General features: G+C 35.1%; 1 protein-coding gene across 2 annotated transcripts; it reads right to left on the bottom strand.

Moving 5' to 3' along the window:
* Window positions 1-5,225: 5,225 nt before the first annotated feature.
* On the bottom strand, window positions 5,226-18,931 carry LOC143440911 (vomeronasal type-2 receptor 116-like). Of its 2 annotated transcripts, none has more exons than XM_076927834.1 (6): window positions 18,735-18,931; window positions 17,203-17,491; window positions 16,057-16,869; window positions 13,909-14,136; window positions 9,315-9,438; window positions 5,226-7,353 (listed from the first exon to the last, which is right to left on the bottom strand). In XM_076927834.1, the coding sequence occupies exons 1-6, from the start codon at window positions 18,929-18,931 to the stop codon at window positions 6,437-6,439; spliced, it is 2,568 nt and encodes an 855-aa protein (XP_076783949.1). In that variant the 3' UTR covers window positions 5,226-6,436. The 2 variants fall into 2 exon arrangements, with proteins under 2 accessions (XP_076783949.1, XP_076783950.1); XM_076927835.1 differs by having other exon boundaries at window positions 17,251-17,491.
* Window positions 18,932-20,052: the final 1,121 nt, after the last annotated feature.

The raw sequence follows: 20,052 nt of genomic DNA, 5'->3' as shown, positions 1-20,052 counted from the left end.
TTCATTCACTTTTCCCTCCACCCCTCCCTCTTCCTTTCTTCTCTTTCTTTCTGTGTTTCTGTCTTTCTTTCTTTCTTTCTTTCTTTTTTTCTTTTTTTCTTCATTCAGTTTTCCCTCCACTCATCCCTCTTCCTTTCTTCTCTTTCTTTCTTTCTTTCTTTCTTTCTTTCTTTCTTTCTTTCTTTCTTTCTTCTTTCTTTCTTTCTTTCTTTCTTTCTTTCTTTCTTTCTTTCTTTCTTTTCTTTCTTCAAAACACTCCCCTTCCATTCCCTCTCACAGAGTCCCTACAACATAGCCCCTCCCATTCTCCTCAGAGAGAGTGTGGTTTCTATTGTAATCCCTCAACCTAGCACATCACTGTAGCCGCCTGTGGCCACAAGTAAACTGGGTACACTGAAAGGGGGGCTGGGAATTGAAGGGGGAAGGAGGGCGAGAAGAGATGAGGCCAAGACAAAGTTCTCTGATCAAGGCCCCAAGCTTTAATGTTCAGCTCTCAATTTAAAGGGGAAGACCCAACCCACAACCCCTTCTGGTTCCAGATGGGTGGGATAATCCATGGTCCATTCCAGGTCATGGCCGAAGATGTCTCAAGGCAAGCCCAGGGGCAGTTCTGCTTCTGTATTCTGGGCAACCAAGGTGGGTAACTCCACCTAGATTCTGTCACTTGACCTTGTTGTGGTAAACAAGGTCTCTCAGGCTTGCTCATGGTGGGGGGAAGGTACACATCACATTGCTGCAGGATTAGGTGCAATCTCTCCCACTAAGGCCAGAAGAGGCAGCCCTGGTGTTGAATCACTTCCACAGTGAGGAAAGAGCATTATAGAGAGCATCTACTCCAGTTGTTGGGGTACATACATCAAGAATAAGATGCACATCTTGTATGGATGTGCAAAGCACCTTGGTCTAACCTGTGTATGCTCTTTGTTTGGTGGCACAGTCTATGTGGTCTCCAAAAGGTTCAGGATAATTGACTTTGTTGGTCTCCTATATGATTCCTAACCCATTTAGGACCTTCAATCCTTCCCTAATTCTTTCATAAGAGTCTCTGACTTCCTTATAATATTTATCTGTGTGTATCTTCTGTTTCAGTCAGCTCCTTGGTAGAGGCACTCAGGGGACAGTTATGTTAGGCTTCTGTCTACAGGTATAACAGAGTAATAGTGTTAGTGTCAGGGATTGATTTTTGCGCATGGGATAGGCCTTAGGTTGCACTAAATATTGGTAGGACATTCCTTGAGGCTCTGCTCCTTTTGTGTCCCTGCATTTCTTTTAGACGAGGCAAATTTTGGGTCAAAATTTTGTGGGTGATTTGCTGTCTTCATCACTCCAATAGTTGTCCAATAGTGTTTGGCCATGCCCCCAGACTCCAGGCTACTGACACAAGGCTTTCTCCCAGCAAATTCCATTAACCCATGTAGGATTCCATTAATTCAGTCATGTAGGATGCAGTCCCACCCTTAGCCCCTCCCTACACAGGTAGAGGGCATGACTACAGGCTTCAGCCTCAAGAAATTTCCATATTAATGACTTAATGCCAGAGGGTGTAGCTAATTAAGTGACCCTCCTCCCCCTCTCCCTCCCTATTTAAGCCACGTCCCACCAGCTTAAGTGGGGGTGCACATCCAGATTCAACTACCATTTGCCATGTCAATAAAGCTTATGGAACCCTGGACTTTCTCGTGTTATTGGAGCCTGCTGCTGTACTGTTGTCATGGAGGACTTTGCTGTGTTCCAGCCATGGGAGGTGCCATCCAAGCCAAGCAAGTAGAATAAGTGAGCACTTCCTGCAGGGTGCTGTTCCAGAGCTCTCTCTTCTCCCCTTGTCTCTCCCAATATGCCAGCTGGCTGCTTGCCAGTACATTCTCCTTTCTGCTGACCCCTGTCCCCCATTTTTACTGCTGCTGTTAATGGCATTATTGTCAATTTTTAAAGAATCGTTTCATACCTCACTTTGCTTCTCTTAATATTTTTTCTTTGAAGTTAGAATATAACTAAACAAGTTTTCCAGTTTTTTAAAAATTTCTTTGAATAGTTCCAATATACACCAAATATTCTCTCAGTCTCTCTGTCACTCTCTCTCTCTCTCTCTTTCTCTCTCTCTCTCTCTCTCTCTCTCTCTCTCTCTCTGAAATCCATGCTTATTTGTTGGCTTATTGTTAACTTTTGTTAACTCTTGATCTACATGTATTGTCTGGAAACGTATGTCAATAAATATTGTAAATTTGCAGAATAAAAATACAACTAGGACTCTGGTTCCTGACGCACTAGAGTTTTCATATTGATTATTATTTGCTTGATACAGCTAATGTAGTTATCAAATTTTCCCTGAGCATGTATTTATTTAAATGTATATGTGAGTTTTGCATACATATACATATATACATGTATATACATACATGTATATATACACATGTATATCTATACATGTGCATATATGTATATATATACATATACATATATACATATATATATACATATACATATATATTTGAGATGAGTTTAGCTGCCATGTGGGTGCTGGGAAGTGAACTTAAGTTCCCCTTGAAGTACAGTCAGTTCTCTAACTGGTTAGAAGTCATTGGTGACTTAAGTATTATATTCTATATTATATTCTAGATGCTTGCTTGCTTGTATGACTGTGAGGAAAATATCATAGTAATGTAAACTCTAGGTTGAGAAATTAAAGTTGTTCTTTAATTTGTAAACATGTGTATGCATGTGTATGAATATTTATAATGCATATGCACATATATGTGTGTTTATGCGTACATGTTTTGCCTGTCGATGTATGTTTGCATGTGTGTATGTGTCTTGCCTCAGGTATTCCTGGTGCCTGTGCAATTCAAAATTTCAAGAATTAGAGTTATACTCAGTTTTGAGCCATGTTATGGGGTCTAGAAATCAAATTGAATTGTTCTCCAAGAATAGCATGTGCTATTAAATGCTAAGTCATCGCAGAATACAAAACATAAAAGGATAAATAATCAAAATGCAAGTACAATTTCCCAAATTTTGATTCCAACCCATATAATATATGACTTCTTAATGGAATAAATATATGTGGGAAGAGAATAATAGTGGAAAGAACTGAGCATGACTAGAGGGGCAGGACATATTTTCTACTAGAGTTCACTTTAGTGGTTCCACAGTTTCAGAAAAGTCATACAAACATTCATGCATGCAGAAGATAAAACATGAAAGTTAAGTATCTCCTAACCATGGGCACTTAAAGTGTCTGACTATTCTTCAAGAGGACCTGAGTTCACTTGCCAGCTCCTCATGGAAGACAACAATCACTTCACTTCTAGTTCTTAATATTCAAAGCCTTATTCTTGTCTCTGTGGTTTCTACATGAATATTCTTAAACAATCTTATATAGGAAAGTTAACAAAAATATTTGTTTAGAAAAGAAATCTACCATTTATAACCTAGCTACAGAGGAATTTATACTATAAATTCACCATCATTTATAAATCCTATATAATACAGTAGTGTTGAGATTGATGTTTTATTTCAAGATTAATGTGATAAATGCAGAGTTTTTAGGGCTACTCTTGGACAGGACCATGCAGGAGTGACAAATGGCTTAGAATTCATGGAATATGGCCCACCAGTTAGCACAACCACTATGGGTACACCCGAGTTAAGGCAAAATACAAAGAACTGTGTCCTGAAGGTTTCATGTTGTTATGGAGTTCTGTTCTGCTTGCTGCCATGATTTTCCTCTTAATCTAAGAATTATATGAAAACTCAAAAGCGGCGTCCAGCACCTCATTGAGTAGTATCACTCACACTCAAAATAATAAAGCTTGATCTTTTCCAGGCTGGAGCAAAGTAATGATTCAATCACCACCCTTGGCAAAAACAAAGAGGTGTAAATTGTCAGCAATATCCACCACCCTTAGAAAGCATTTAGTGAAGCATTATTAAGGTGTTTTTGCTACTGGCTTTGATGTAGAAAATCTTGGGGAACAGTATGAAGTTCAGAAAGACATAATTTGGTTAGTTAAGCCAGAGTATTTTTTTTTTACCTTTAATCTTTTTTTAACAGTCCAGTAGTTATCCTACTGTTCTGCCATCTGACAGTTCCTCATGCCATATTTGCTCCCCATTTTAATAATATGTCACCACTCTTCCACATCCCTCCCCTGACAGGCCTTCCCACTCCCTGGGGCCTCAAGTCTCTCAAGGGTTAGGTGCCTTTTCTCTCACTGTGGACACACGAGGAAGTCCTCTGCTGTTTATGTATCGGGTTCTTTTTAAGGACACAGAACAAGGAAAATGGCAGTATTGGCTGATGTGACTTTAACTGAGGCTAACCAGTGATGGTTATTTTCCTATACCCATCTTGCTCTCAGCTTTGTGATATGATTAAATAAGAATTGCTGATCAGTACACTCACATTTAGATGATTTAAATTAAATATGACTGATCTTTAAATAAAAGTTTATGTATGTGAATCTTTTAAGACTCTTATAAGGTTACCAATAAAGATAAATAATAAAATAATCATTCCTTTCTTTGTAGGTGCAGATTGCTGCCTGCCATTCAGAGAAACTGACTGAGAAAAATATCTTACTTGTCTACACTTTGTCAAGCTATAACAAGTTGCTTACGTGTACTATATATATTTTTTGTAAAGGTGTTAGGAACATAGTTTTGTTTTGTTTTTTTCATAGTCATTTATTAGAAGAAAACTAAAGCATAATCTAATACTTTCTGAAAGACTTTTCTGGGCTATAAAAGCCATGGGAGAAAGAATAAAGTAGTCAGAACCCATCAACTGTATGTACATATATACATGTGTAAAGTTTGTCTGAAGGTATGTTGAAAATACAGTCTTTCCACCTTCCAAGTACACACACACACACACACACACACACACACACACACACTTTTATGTGTGTGTTTATTATATGTGTGTGTGTGTAGGTATGTGTATCCATCTATTTATCTAAGTATTTATCTATGTATTTATGTAAATATGTATCTGTATATCTATATATTTGTATATTTATTTAAATTTGTATATATGTATATGTTTATATGTATATGTGTATATATTTTTATACATTTATAAGTATATATGTTTATGTGAAAAGTTTGTATGAGTGTGTGTTGGAACTTTGTTTCACACATTATATGTATATGTATGTATATATGCAAACTTTGGGTGTTTGTTGGAGCTTGCTTCTTTCACCAGTTATGTGTATATATATGTATATTATGTATGAAATTATTGGAGCCTGCTTGTTGGAACTTAGTTCCATCTGTCCACCAGTACTTGTGCATACTTATGTAAGTGCATATGTGTATATATGCATATATGTGTATATGTGAAATCCTTTTTGTGGGAGCATTTCTCCAGTCTTCTTATGTGTGAAAATATATGTATTTGTCAGTCTGTCTACCTGTATATTTGTCTGCATGTCTGTTACTGGACCTTGTTATTATTCAAACATAGTGTGTGTGTGTGTGTGTGTGTGTGTGTGTGTGTGTGTGTGTTTGATTTCACCCTTTATCTTTGCTAACTGCTGTCTTCCAGAAAAATCAGGCCCAGTTGATTTCATATACCAACACCCATTAGCTGCTCTCAACACTAACACCCTAGTGACTGCCTTCCTCATTTTATGTCAAAGGTTATCTTTTTCACAGAGTCATATAAATTTCATATATTGAAGAGATTGTTTCAACACACTAGGCTGTCTTTGCCAGTTTCTTTACTGTGTCTTTTATGGTACACTTAAAAGTTGAGGATTCTTATGTAAAATGCATGAAGGTAAACCCACTCATCTCTACTCATGTTTCATCCTTTCTGTGTAGGTTCCTGTAATTGTGACTTCTTAGTAGAACATTAAAAAGCAGAATGCCAATGGAAAATCTTAACCATGTTCTATATTTTTTAAAAAGTTATGTAATTTTAGGTGTGTGTGTGTGTGTGTGTGTGTGTGTGTGCATGTGTCTGTGTGTGATTATGTGAATAAATATGTTCAGGTAAATTTGGAGCCTAGAAGAGACCATCTGATCCTTTGTAGCTATTGATACAGGAGGTTGTTAGTAGCAATTGATGGCTTTTGATATTGAATTGGTTCATCTACAAGAGCAGAACATGATTTTCATTGCTGAGACATCAGTCCATCTCTTGTAATATTCTATCAACTTGATGATAATAATATTTTTTTACTGTTACATTCCTAGAATAATTCATCTAACTCTTAGAATGGATCAGGATTATTTTAACTCTTTCTTGCAAAGAGGAAGATTGTTGTAGGACATTGTGGAAGATTATAGGGGAAAATGTAGACCTCATTAGACACGATATTGCTAGGCAATATCATTAGAGAAAAAAGTGAGAGTCATTCCAAAATGGAGAGTTATGTTAATGTAATCTAATATTTGGTGATTATGAACCACCTATACATGTGTTAGTTATATTTTATGAACAGTGAGTTGGGGAAGATGATTTCTTCCTGATCTTTTGAAGACAATTTCTGTCTGGTCTAAACAGTATTGTGTAACATTTGGGAACAAAGATGCAGCCCAGCATCCCTGCACTAGAAGCCAATGTGGAGAAGATCTCCACAGCCACCATGATCTTGCCTTTGGTGCTGTGGTAAACAGGGAGGAATGTGACCCAGACACTGCAGAACACCATCATGCTGAATGTTATGGACTTGGCTTCATTGAAGGCACCAGGTAGGTTTCTGGAAAAGAAAGCAAGAATGAAACTTGCAAAGGCCAGGCAGGCCAGGTATGCCAGGGCACAGTAAAAGGCAGTGTTTGAACCCTTGTTGCAAACAATGATGATGTGGCCATGCTCATATTGTGCATCAGTATCAACAGAAGGAGGAGAAGCTCCTAGCCAGACTGCACATATCACAACTTGAATGAGAGTACAAATGGGAACGATGTAGTTAGATGTCCTTGAAACAAGAAAGTATTTCATTCTTGGAGAAGCTGTGACTTTGAATGCGAGTACCACAGTAATTGTTTTGGCCAATACAGTGGAAATAGCTACTGTGAATACAACTCCAAATGTGATTTGCTGTAGGATGCAGGTGGTCGAGTTCGGGTGGCCAATATAAAGCAAGGGGCAGAGGAAACAAAAGATGAGTGAGATGAGCAAGACATAGGTGAGAGAGCAATTATTGGCTTTAACTATGGGGGTAGCATGGTGCTTCACAAAGACGCCAAGAATCACAGCAGTGAAAGCAGAGAAGCACAAGGCCATTAAAGAAAGTGCCATCCCCAAGGGGTCTTCATAAGTGAGAAAAGTAAGAGCTTTGTGAATGCAGTGATTCTGCTCCGTGTTAGCATATTGGTCCTCTGGACACTGGACACACAAATCCACATCTAATGGAGAAATGAAAGTATTATTAGTGGAGCTTCAGCAATTTTACTGTCAGAATATTTTATTTAAATATAGAATAATTGTTGAAATATGTGAATCTGGTTGCTGAGAATACTTTGAAGGTTGTTGATACATAAAATAATTGATTCCATTAGTAAATTGTTTTCATTGTTATGGGGAATGAAAGGATGAATATTTTCTATTTTGTCTATTTGTTGTGATCATTTATCATGGGTGTTTAAATTTATAAGTGTCTTTACATGTAAAAATAAATTTTTATCATGAACATGAGAGTAATTGGTTTTGTATGGGTGAAGTATGAGATTGAGAATAAAAATTCAAGGTTATATGAAAATATTTTCAATGTTTGTAACTGCAAATATAAAAAATATATCAAACTCTCTCCTCTTTTGGCTGTAGTACCACCATAAACTTGAGGCTTTTCATACAAAGGAATAAACCTATCCCTGAAGGATATCCTCTGTAACGCCCACCACTGTATGTGTGAAAAATCTGATTGCCGTTGCTCTGAATTACTGGATAATTGCAATAAGGGATAATATGCTGTCAAGATTTGAAGTCTTTTATATGGAAAATTGCTTTTGTTGACAGCTTATATCAGTTAATTTGTTGGAGGGAATAGAATTTTAGCTTGGTCGTGAATAGAATGTGTTGCTCATAGAGAGTACTTGAGTTTGGTTCCCAGCAGAAATGTCAGGTGAACCCAAACAGCCCTGTTGAATTGCTTAAGTGTATATTTTATGTAGAACTGCAGGCATATCAGAACAACAACATGTAGGAGTTTGTGACCTCCTTTTTAATGAGTTCTGGGGACAAACTAACACAATCATAATTAGTGGGATAGTTTAAACTGCTAAGCCATGTTACTAACCATAAAAGCCTTTAAGTTCTTCCATTCAATTGTGTTGGTTGACACATTAAATGAGGGAATAAATGGATGCCTGCCAATTGTGTTTAGTAAATGCTGACTAAATAGTTTTTTGACTAATATGGGCTATACAAGTTCAGATAACATTTAAAAATTGTGGCTAATTCCTTGAAGGACAAAACAATTTTAATCTATTCTCTCATGGAAAATATGAACTAGGTACTATGTATTCTAGTATTGAGTAGACTACTTTTACTTTTTACACATCATGTGTCAACAGTGATTCTCAGTTTTCTACATTTCAAATATCATTGAACATTTTTTAAAAATTCTCTAATAAAGATATAAGTTTGTGTCAAATTTTCTTAAAATAATTTTGTTTAATCAAAAAGTGTCTATATCATACAAAATCTTCTGAATCATGCTTAACATTTTCTGATAATTTTAACAAATTATTATTTATCCTCTTCATTAGTCTTACAAAGAACATGAATCTAGTTCCAACTAACCACCTGCCTTATTCTGTCTTTCACGTCCTTCTGTACTTGATAGAGATGCACAAACTTATATAAGGGTACATACCTCAAGACAATATTAATAAATATTTTAAAGATTCTTGATCTTTAGAGAGAATTAATCACTAAAATAGATCTTGTATAGAACATGCTAACACTGAAGTTTTCTTATCAAAACTCTTTAAGAATATGTTATCTAGTATAAATTTTCAAGCAGTCAATGATATATTACAAGTTCTGTTTTTTTTTTTTTTTTGAGACAGGGTTTCTTTGTGTAGTCCTGGCTGTCCTAGAGCTCACTCTGTAGACCAGGCTGGCCTCAAACTCAGAAATCCGCCTGCCTCTGCCTCCCAAGTGCTGGGATTAAAGGCGTGCGCCACCACCGCCCGGAAAGTTCTGTTTTTCTTAGAAGGATATTTTAATTATTTTATTTCTATAATAACTAACTTTAAAAACTAATATACTTTTTTAATGTTCCATTTTAGACCACTTCAGTGCTCCTATTTGGGTGCAAGATGATAATCAATTTGAAGAATTTAACCCCAAAAGAAATACTCACTTGTCTTATTATAAATTTCATTTTCTGGGCAGGGACTACAATCAAAACAGCAAGCTGACATTCCATTCTTAATGAATTTTCTAAATCCATGACCACAATCAGCACTGCACACAGAGGTTGGCAACTGAAAAAAATAGATGTATCATTCTATCAGGAGTTTTAATTACTCCATTTAAAAATTATATTAGAATGTGATATTTATGAGCATATATATATATATATATATATATATATATATATATATATATAACAAAATACTGGGAGCAGTATTGCCTGTAGGCAGTGGGACATTAGAAATCATGCAGAATAAGCCAGTAAGCAGAAGTTCCTGAAGTGACTACATTTCAGTTGCATTTTCCAGATCCATGTCTCATCTTCCCTGGAGTGTATTCCATAAGCCAAGTTGAACTTTTCCTCATCAATTTGCTTATAGTTCATATTTAATAAGAGCAACTTAACCAATTGTTTGTGAAGGACATAAAAACATGGGAAAGAAGACCTCAAATAATAGCTAACCAAAATAACCTCAATAACATTAGGATGACAGACCTTAACAAACTAAGCAGAAACAGAAAAACAGGTGCATATGGCCACTTCTAATGCATTTGTGGTGAGGAGGTGCTGAGTTTCTGTATATTCAGCTGGACAGTGGAGTGTTTCCTTTAGTGAAAAAGCTTTATAGAGCCTGAAAATATGGTGAAAATATTGTGGATTTCTGTATTCTGCATTTCCATCCGTTGTATCATGTTAGGTTTGATGTTGCCATCATAGAGTGTATTCTTCACAGGCTCATGTCATGTTCTCCAGAAATATGATTAAACATAACTCTTCTTTTTTGGTTTTTGTTTATGTTGAAACAAGGTCTCACTGTCCTATTGTCATCCCAACCTGTATACTTGCCCCAGAAACCAAGAAACAGAAGTAGGTTAAACTGGAAGCCATAAAAATAAATCTTAAAATGTATAGTAAATAATTTGAAGTTAGCTTTCCAAACTTGACTGCTTCTTGAGGGAGTTTTAGAAGTAATAACTAAGTTCTATTTATGGGGCAGAAATTGAGAGTGTGACCACACTCCAGTGTCTTAGTTTGAGTTTTACTTCTGTGAACAGACACCAATACCAAGGCAACTCTTATAAGGAGAGTATTTAATTGGGGCTGGCTTCCCGCCTAACAGGCTCAGTCCATTATCTTCATGGAACCTGACAGCATCTAGATAGGCATGGTGCAGGAGGACCTGAGATTTCTCTATATTCATCTGAAAGCTGCTAGCAGAATTCTGACTTCAGAACAGCTAAGATGGGGGTCTTAATACCCACACCCAAAGTGACATACCTCCTCCAACAAGGACACACCAACTCCAACAGAACACTTCTCTAAATAGTGCCAATTCCTATGCCAACCTTATACAAACCATCACATCTAATATATATATATATATATATATATATATATATATATATATATCAAAAAAAACTTTTAAAATTTAATTTATCTTATTTTTGTGGGGTGCATTCCTAGAGAGAAAAAATGAAAGGACTAGGAATGGGGTATAAACATGATGTATAATTTGAATTTCCAAAATAATCAATAAAATATTATCAATAACAGTAGCAATAAAAATAAACTAAACTCATTTCTGTGATGTTTTTTAGAGATGAGCCCAAACACTCAATTACTACCAAAAATTATGTGTAAATTATTACTTAGGCTTTATTTCAGTATTTGATATTTTTCTAATACCTGTTTTACCTGTCAGGCATTTGAGTGGTGTTTATACTTTATTTTGACATCTTGTGTTCTTCTTACTTTTAAATATGTTGGAGTTCTTTGAATGTCATTCAGAGTCCTCATTTAATAGTTATGGCGTCTTATAATTGTGTTCATCCTGAAAATTTTTCTTTCTCCTTTCACTACAAGGAATATACTCACTGGATATAGTAAATGGAATGGCAGTTATGACCCTAATATTTTAAGCACATAATTTTTATCCTCCTCCTATAAGGAAGATAAGAATATACATGGTGTGTTACACTACACATAACTAAAGAAGCTAAGTAATAAAGAGGGCAAGATTTGGGAAATATGTATCTCCCTGCAAGACAAAAATAGAATAGACACCATGGGTGAAAGGGTTTGCGGACTGAATGGGAATGAAGTGGGATGAGAATAGAAGGGGAGGACAGAGGAACAGATTCTTTGCAAAGACCACTGAAGTGGGGGTGGCACCTCTGAGTCAATCTAGAATCCTAGGGCATTAGAAACTCCCAGAAATTTATGAGGATTGCCATGGCTAAGTCTCCTAGCAAAGTGGGATACAGAGTCCATATTGGCCATATCCAATAACCAGACAAAATTTCCAGTATTGTTACTAAAACAATGTTCTATCCACAACATCTTTAACCTACAATTAACCCTGCCTAAAGATCTGTGGGAATAAAGATGTAGCAAAGAATGGAGATAGCTAACTAATAACTGGCCTAGCTTGAAAACCTTGGATGAGAGAAACCCTACCCCTGATGTTGGTAATAATATTCTGTATATCTGCAGGCAAGTCTTGCATAACCATCGTCGGAGAGAATTCACTAAACAATTGATGGAGACAGATTCAGAGATCAATACCCAAACAATTTACAAAGTTTGGGGAATTCTGGATAAGATGGGGAATGTCATGCCTGGAGGGATGTCTTGGTTCTTGGGTGGGCACGGCCCTGGAACTCCAGGAGAAACAGCAGGCATTTGGCCATGCCCCCAGAATGCAGGTTCCTACATGTGGTCCACATCTCTCATTAACCTGCACTGTCAGTCACATAGGACACATGTAGAGGGTGTGACTAACAGGCCTCTCCCTCGAGATTTCCATATTCATGAGTTATCTAAAGGCCTGGAAGTGAAGCTCAGTTAAGTTCCTCGTCTTTTTCCCTTCCTATTTAAGCCAGCTCCCCCTCATTTTGTGAGCCTTTTCACTGAAATAAGTATTTGATTTATTTTCTTTTTACAGTATGTATTTGAGCTTTAATTTCATCTATTATTTTGTACCCTTATGAAATCTCTTTGTCAAAAACTTACTCAGGGTCTTACTGTAATAAAATATTAATATTTTTACTGTATTCTCCCAGCGGTGCTACTTTCCTCTTTGATTTTTTTTCTAGCAATCTTATAATTATTCTTTCATTCTTTGTTTAGTGTAACATTTTATATACACTCACTTTAGTCTGTGACTCTAAGGTATGGAAACATATTGCCTTGATACTTGTTTTTATTTATTAGGTTCCACATTGGGATTAACATATATGTGAATCAAATACTGGTTACATTGTTAAAAAATGTCTACCGTCTATCAGTGGACAGTTTGTAAGGCTCAAGTAAGGCCTGTTTAAAAATCACAAGTGATTTCAATGCTATCATTTTTATGGTTATGTAGCCCTGTAAATAAACTTTCAGCTTTTATGTTTTTTCACTAAGAATGGCATTCTTTAATCCACTGTGTAAAAATATCTGCTATAATTTTATAATATCTTAGCAAACTGAGTCACTTCGTATCAATCCTGAAGACATTTAAACAACTTTTGGGTGGAGTAATATGAATATGATGTATTAAACCGAGCACGTCAGAATTCATAGCTATAATATACCTGTCGTGCATCAGAGAGATTTCATTTCAAATTCCCTCAAAGGCGTGTTTTTATTACTACCAACTCCTCCCCACACTGAGAAGGAAACTACGCACATCCCTGTTTGTTTGAATATTTTATGCAGGAATTAATGGGGCTGAAGTGTTTCCTTTAGTCAACATTATCTTTTACAAGGTATGAATCAGGGCTGCAGACATGGCTCAGCTCTTAAGAAAAACTGCTACCAGTAAAGAGGACACAGATTTGATTTGCAGCACCCACTGAGTGGCATGGAGCTCTTGCAAATGCTTTGAGATTCGAACAGCTCTCCAGTCATTCATAAATACCATACAATCAGGTGTTGCACAAATATACATGCAGGAAAACCACTCATACCCATAATAAGAAAAACAGTAAAAACAATATATAGTTCATAACATATCTAAAATTGTCATAAAATGTTATTATATGGTTAGCTAGAGGTGTTGGAAATTCATGAGTAGTTGGTAAACAGCCTTTAAAATTACATAATAAAATTCAGTTACTTAATTACATCGAATTTAAAATGACCAGGAGTTTTTTTTTTTTTTTTTTTTTTTTTTTTTTTTTTTGGATATTTTTGAAGAGGTTCAACATAAGACTGGAAATCACTCTGTAGTTGTTAGAATAGTATTAATAGAAAATTGCTCACTTTACTGGAAATAATATCAATTTTTTTCTAAAACCATTTTATTTTAGTGTTAAAGGCAAGAAACGGATTCTAATATGATATAAATACATTGTAAACATGTTAGAAATTCTCAGTGAATTAATAAAATCTCATTCAAAAAAAATAAAAAGAAGAAGATAGATTAGGAGGCTAGAAATTGGTCTCTCACATGACAATCCATTTCATTTCACTAGTTTTGAGGAAGGTTGGATACACACACTTGACATGATTTACTGCTGTGTAATTTAAATTAGTACAGTAAAGACAAACACACCTGTGTGCTTCCTGTTGCCCACTCTATCATATCTTCAGATAAATGTAGCTGTTGACCATTTGGAAAATAGGGACTAAACATTCCTATTTTCACTTTAAGTCCAAGTCCCTGTGGAAAATTCCAAATGTAGTAAATGTCATACTTTCCTTGCAGTTTGTCTCTTTGGTTCATATTCACTCTGTCACCAACAGGATTAGTGAAGTAGGTCTTTCTCAGAGAGGAACACAGCTGAAAGACAGGCAGCATACTATAGACTACACATTCTTCCTTATAATAACAAAATGTATTCTTATTTCATCTTAAAGACAATTTTATTTACAGTATGCAGGCAAAAAATCCCAGTGAAAGTAATAGCAAAAACAAAATTAAAATGTTCTTGTTATTTTAGATCTCTAAGAGGAGATTGCCAAACAAGCACAAATATGCATGCAGACACCAAACATATATTTACAATATAGAATATACAAACACAACTAACTGAGAGAGACTGACATCCTTGTAGAGATATACACATAGCAGAAGTACACATAAATGTACAAGTACATGCCCATACTCATATTAGGAATTACAAATATACACAGAGACATAATTTTCATCAAAAAGTCAAAGACACAGAAACACACAAAACAATTACCCAGCCACACACACACAAAAGCACATGTAAGAACATGCACAAATAAATACACACACACACACACACACACACACACAGAGTAACATTAGCACACAGACAAATTTATGCTTTCATACAAAAGCACAGAGGCAGAGAAAAACAGTAATATGTAAATGAAAGAACATACACAAAACACAGGCACATGTAGTCACATGCATTGATAAATGTACACAAGAATATACACTTAGACAAAACCAACCATCCAGATAGTAATTGGAACACAAAAAATTAATGTTAACTGCAATAGGCAGATATATAGACAGAAACACACACATTTACATATACATATCTCCTGCTTTCTCTCTCTCTCTCTCTCTCTCTCTATATATATATATATATATGGAATTTTGTTTAATATATACACATATATATATATCTATATTAAACAAAATTTCATGAACACAGCCTTTATGCTCACTCTTGATGTTGTTTATTGCAACTTATTTTTTCTAATGGCTGCATGAATTAGGTATGAATATATATATGAATGATTATATATAATATATATGAATAAGTCATAATTCATAATATATTATGACATATATATATATATATATATATATATATATATATATATATATATAATGAATGATTACTAAACTGGTAGGTTGTCAGCCTCCCATGGCTTCTGATATCCTCATCTGCATTGCCTTTTCTAAGCCTGATGACCAATGTAGAAGATAAACATATCTTTCCTTTTAATTCTAGTTTATATCTGAAAATCTGAGTGCCTGTTCAAAGTTGGATACATGCAAAATTTGCATTAATGAAACTTTTACATCATAAAGCAATATATGAGCAGTTTATATACTACTTATATATTTCTCTCTCTCTCTCTCTCTCTCTCTCTCTATATATATATATATATATATATATATATATATATATATATATATATATATATACATACATATATACTTGGATACCTAGATATGGGTATAAACACAGATATAGAGACACAGAAACATACAAATATACAGCAAGAAATATACATTTATACCCATAAGCACACAAGATTGTAGAAAACTGAATTATCATGCTATTCTTGTATATAAAAGACTCTCAGACCACCAAGTGATGTCCCTAACCTACAGTGGGAAGAGCATAAGTTTAGATCTCTAGTTAAAACATTTCCTTACAGTAATTATAGCATATTTGACCATTAATGAACAAGGATTCACCATTGAGTTGAGTAAGTTCATGGGCGAAGGACTGAATATGTTTTCAGTATTAGAACATGGGATATTTGGGAAATCTGTAAGAAAGTTGCAGTGCCACATCAACAAATTCTGCCTTTGGTTTCATTCCCTGTATATGAGAGTTTTATACAAACATATATATTTACATGAACACCAGGAAAAATGTTTATAAACCATTTTATTTTGGAATATATTTTCTAGTACACTTGGTTTGAGCATCTAGGTGACTCAAAGGCATTGATAACATGAGATATCATATAATGGAAGAAGCCCCACCTTTTTGCAGTCATAATTTTGTTCTTTCCCATTGCCAGTAGGAATATTATCAACCTTTTGAAAAGTCACTGGATGGAGGGCATGAGCAAAAGCATACACAGCATTGTATATGTCATAACTCCCTTCAATAAAGGCCATGTCAAAAGAATGTTCAATTAACCATTCCAATGAGTGATGGGATGAGCAGTTCTTCAGTGTCTTACATATAGATGCTGAGACATTACAATTAAAGTACATCCATTCCATCTTTACCAGATATTCATCTGAGTATTTGAAAGGTTTCAGTGTCTGGACAAAATTTTTAAAACCAGAAATTTCACCATGGTTTTGTCCAAAAGCAAGAGTCCCCCATATGTTATCAAATGTCAAGTCTTTCTTACTAGGAGTGACATCCCACTGTGAGGTGGTGATCCATATTCTCTTTATTCCTAGAGATTTCCACATTCTAAAGGTCACAGCTAAGGTACTGTCTGTGTCACCATAAATGATGACAACATTTGTGGATGATGTTATGATTTGGTTGTAATGCACTTCTGCTCTTGTCATGTATAAATGCATATTGACTGGTATCATGCTGACAAAAGCAAAGCAGACTGTATTTTTTTCCATCTCTCTTCTCAAATAGGAAAAAAACTGGATACCTTTATCATTGTCTGAGATTGCCAATCCTACCCAGTTCCACCTGAAATAAATTATGAAAGAGACCAGGGCAACAGCTAGAGATGTATCCTCTGAGGCCATCTGATACAAATAGGAAAAATTTTCATGATCATTCAGGACAGGATGAAAGGGTCCATAAGTAAGCTGAAGGAACTAAAACACAGAAAGCAGTATGATGTACAATGCATTTCTAAGAACTCATAAACACATTTTTTCTGCAGATTATAGAAATCTCAGCTAGCTATTATTTTCCCCCATCTCTGTGTCATACAAGAACACGTAGAAGTCCCATCAATACTAGGTCCATTAAAGTACACACACACACACACACACACACACTGGCTCAGGCCTAGTAAGGACATGGTGACACCAACAGATATATGATTTCATGAATTTCCACCATTAACTCAATACAGTCACACACACACACACACACAGAAACATGCACACACACACACACAAGCACAAATATATACACACACTTACCTGCTGAAATATGAAATTCTTTGCAAATATATGAAATGTAATAGTTGCTGAACAATTTAGTCCTGTAAGTACCACTACACAACTTGTGTCATATATACAGTTATAATTAGGGAGAATTTCATGATTTTGTAATGACGAATGTATAGCTTTGAATAGGAATTTCCAATTACAACTGTATTCTGAGAAAGTAAATGCTAGAGACATATTTGGCAAAAGATCAGGGTTCCTGTTGATATCATTCATGGAAAAAGCCAAGGCCAGAGCATATTTTCGGTTCTCAGTATGTGTTCTGTAAAAGATTACATGGTTTATAAAGACAAGAATTTACACATGTCATTTGCATTCATTACAAGGACAATCCTGCACTGAATTGTATTTCCCCTACTTCTTAAGGATTGAAATGACCTGTGTACTTTGGTTGGGATGATATAAGAAACTGGAAGCTCAAACAACCTTTAAATGTTCATGATATGTAGAATTTTCGTGTTCTCACAGAGAGTTTTTCTTCCCATTTTTTAATGTTTGGTAAGAAGGTAAATAAATCATCAAATGCTTTAACCAAATGGTAAAAATATTCACATATTTATTTGAAATTAGTGAAGAATATGTAAAATACCTGGTATGTGTGTGCCATTAAGTTTATGGTATTTTATGAACTTGACTCTATTGGCTAAGACAGAGAAAGAATGACTGTTGAGTTCACAGCAGTCTTCTATAATAATACTTGGCTCATGAAGTTAAAATTAATTTTCATTAGGGTCCAATATATATATCACACCAACACATAGTTATCCTTACCTTAAATTCTCTTTCTTTCTAAAATTCTGTTGAAATGTAATAATACTGTTTTTGTTTACCTTTTTGAGAATTATAACTATTGTCTATTCAGAATTATTTCAAATCATCTGATTGATAAAGATCAAATATGTTACCTTATTATTAATTTTTACTGAGTTAAATATCTGTATTCCAGTTAGAAACTGTACATTTGTGATATCTTTCTATAAATACAATACATTTTAGAATATTCTTCATGAATACACAGAAAAAGGTGCCTTTAAAATTTCAATAGCAGAGTACAGAAATTTGTGTCTAGTACTTGTAAAAATCAAACAAAAAATCACACTGCACTGTGATGGAAGTACCACCAGTAGATTTTATGGCCATTTGCCTAAACATAGGAAGTGTAAACTCATAGAAAATTTATGCAGATTCTTTCAAAAAAAAAGATACCATTGGATAGTCTGCTATGGAAACTGTCAAGTGGAGGGATATATGTGGTAGATAAAGGACAAGAGTTGTTTTACTGTTCAGTTTGTATCCTTCTAATTTAGAGGCTGATGGAAAAAATATATCCTAGGTAAATTTTACGTGCGAATACATTAAGCATTTAATAGAATTTGGAGTTTTTTCTTGTTTTGTGGGTTGACAAAATAGAACAAAAGACTCATAGCACTGCCTTGGTTTTCATCCTCAGTAGTCCCAGGAAACATCCATGATGGCATTTACATGGAAAATACAAAAGCACTTACTGTATGTCCAGAATATGACTGAAATATTCTTTCTCCACAGGCTGTTTTACTATATGAATAGAGAAGATACAACCCCTTCCCAGGTTTCTATTCTCATATTCATTCTGCTTCATACTCCAAAAGCACCTGGGATAAATAAAATCAGCCACAAGAAATGGAATGTCCAGGAGCAATAAGGGTAAAATCAAGGTGAACATATTGTTTCTTCTCTGAGCATGGGCAGTATGGATTGTGAAGACCACACAAATCAGCAAATCAAACAGGTACCAATATATCTCGATGTACTATTATAATTGTGGCCAAGGGAGATGCCACATCTGTATTCATGTTTCCTTTTTTACAGGTGATTCTTCACCCCTAGAGGAATCTTATACACTCTCTCCTGAGGAGCTTCATTTGATGTCTCCTCTGCATGTAATAATCTTCGCTGATAAATATAGATCACTATGGTGAATCTCGATGGATGACATCACACATATTTGTTGAAATTAAGGTCCCTGAAAAGATTCCACTTTGTGAAAATTTGATCCCAGTACTGACTTAAAATCAGTTTATGTGAATAACTTATGTAATATCAATAGATTATGTTAGTTGATCTACCATGAGACATGCCTTAATGTTTTAGAAAGGACTCAGAAAGTCTGATGCAATAGTTACACACTGGACCTGATGACACAAAGAGTGTGGCAGGCATAAGCAGCCTCATGTTTCGAGCATTTTCTATCATGGAGAATGCAGTATTGACAATCTTACAGCAGTGATTGGTACAGAATATCTAAACAAAAAATCTGCTTACATTGTCTTGGGAATCAAAATGACAAATCCAGAAATATTCTGAATCCCGCTGTATTCAAAACTACCCAGAATATCTGAGAACCACAATTTACGTACATACCAAATGTTACTTTTTCAATATTCATCATGATTCAGAGAGAATGCTGGACATGTCTGCTTCATTTCAAACACTATATAAAAGCTAGCACTCATATTCCCAATTGTTATCAATGAGAAACTAAGGAGAATATTTGACTTCTAAAACACTATTTGTAATCTGACCCTCAGTTCTCACAGATCAATACCTTGTCTTGACTAGTTTCTTCTAGACTTTGATTTCCTATACTGATTTTGCTAATTTTACTTTCCAGTAGTTACTGTGAAGTCTTACATTATTATTTTAGAAGCAAATACTAAGTGTCATGTGAACATGTATTTAATTTACACACTAACTCTCCTCATACAATTTTCTTAGTCATCTAATATCGACTATATTTTAGATCCTGCAGTTCCAGCAGGAAAGTCTACTGATAATTGTGGCATG

Source organism: Arvicanthis niloticus, chromosome 30, assembly GCF_011762505.2.
Source record: "Arvicanthis niloticus isolate mArvNil1 chromosome 30, mArvNil1.pat.X, whole genome shotgun sequence".
Classification (NCBI taxonomy): domain Eukaryota; kingdom Metazoa; phylum Chordata; class Mammalia; order Rodentia; family Muridae; genus Arvicanthis; species Arvicanthis niloticus.
The sequence above is the reverse complement of the archived record's forward strand: the minus strand, read 5'-3'. Positions and strand labels throughout refer to the sequence as shown.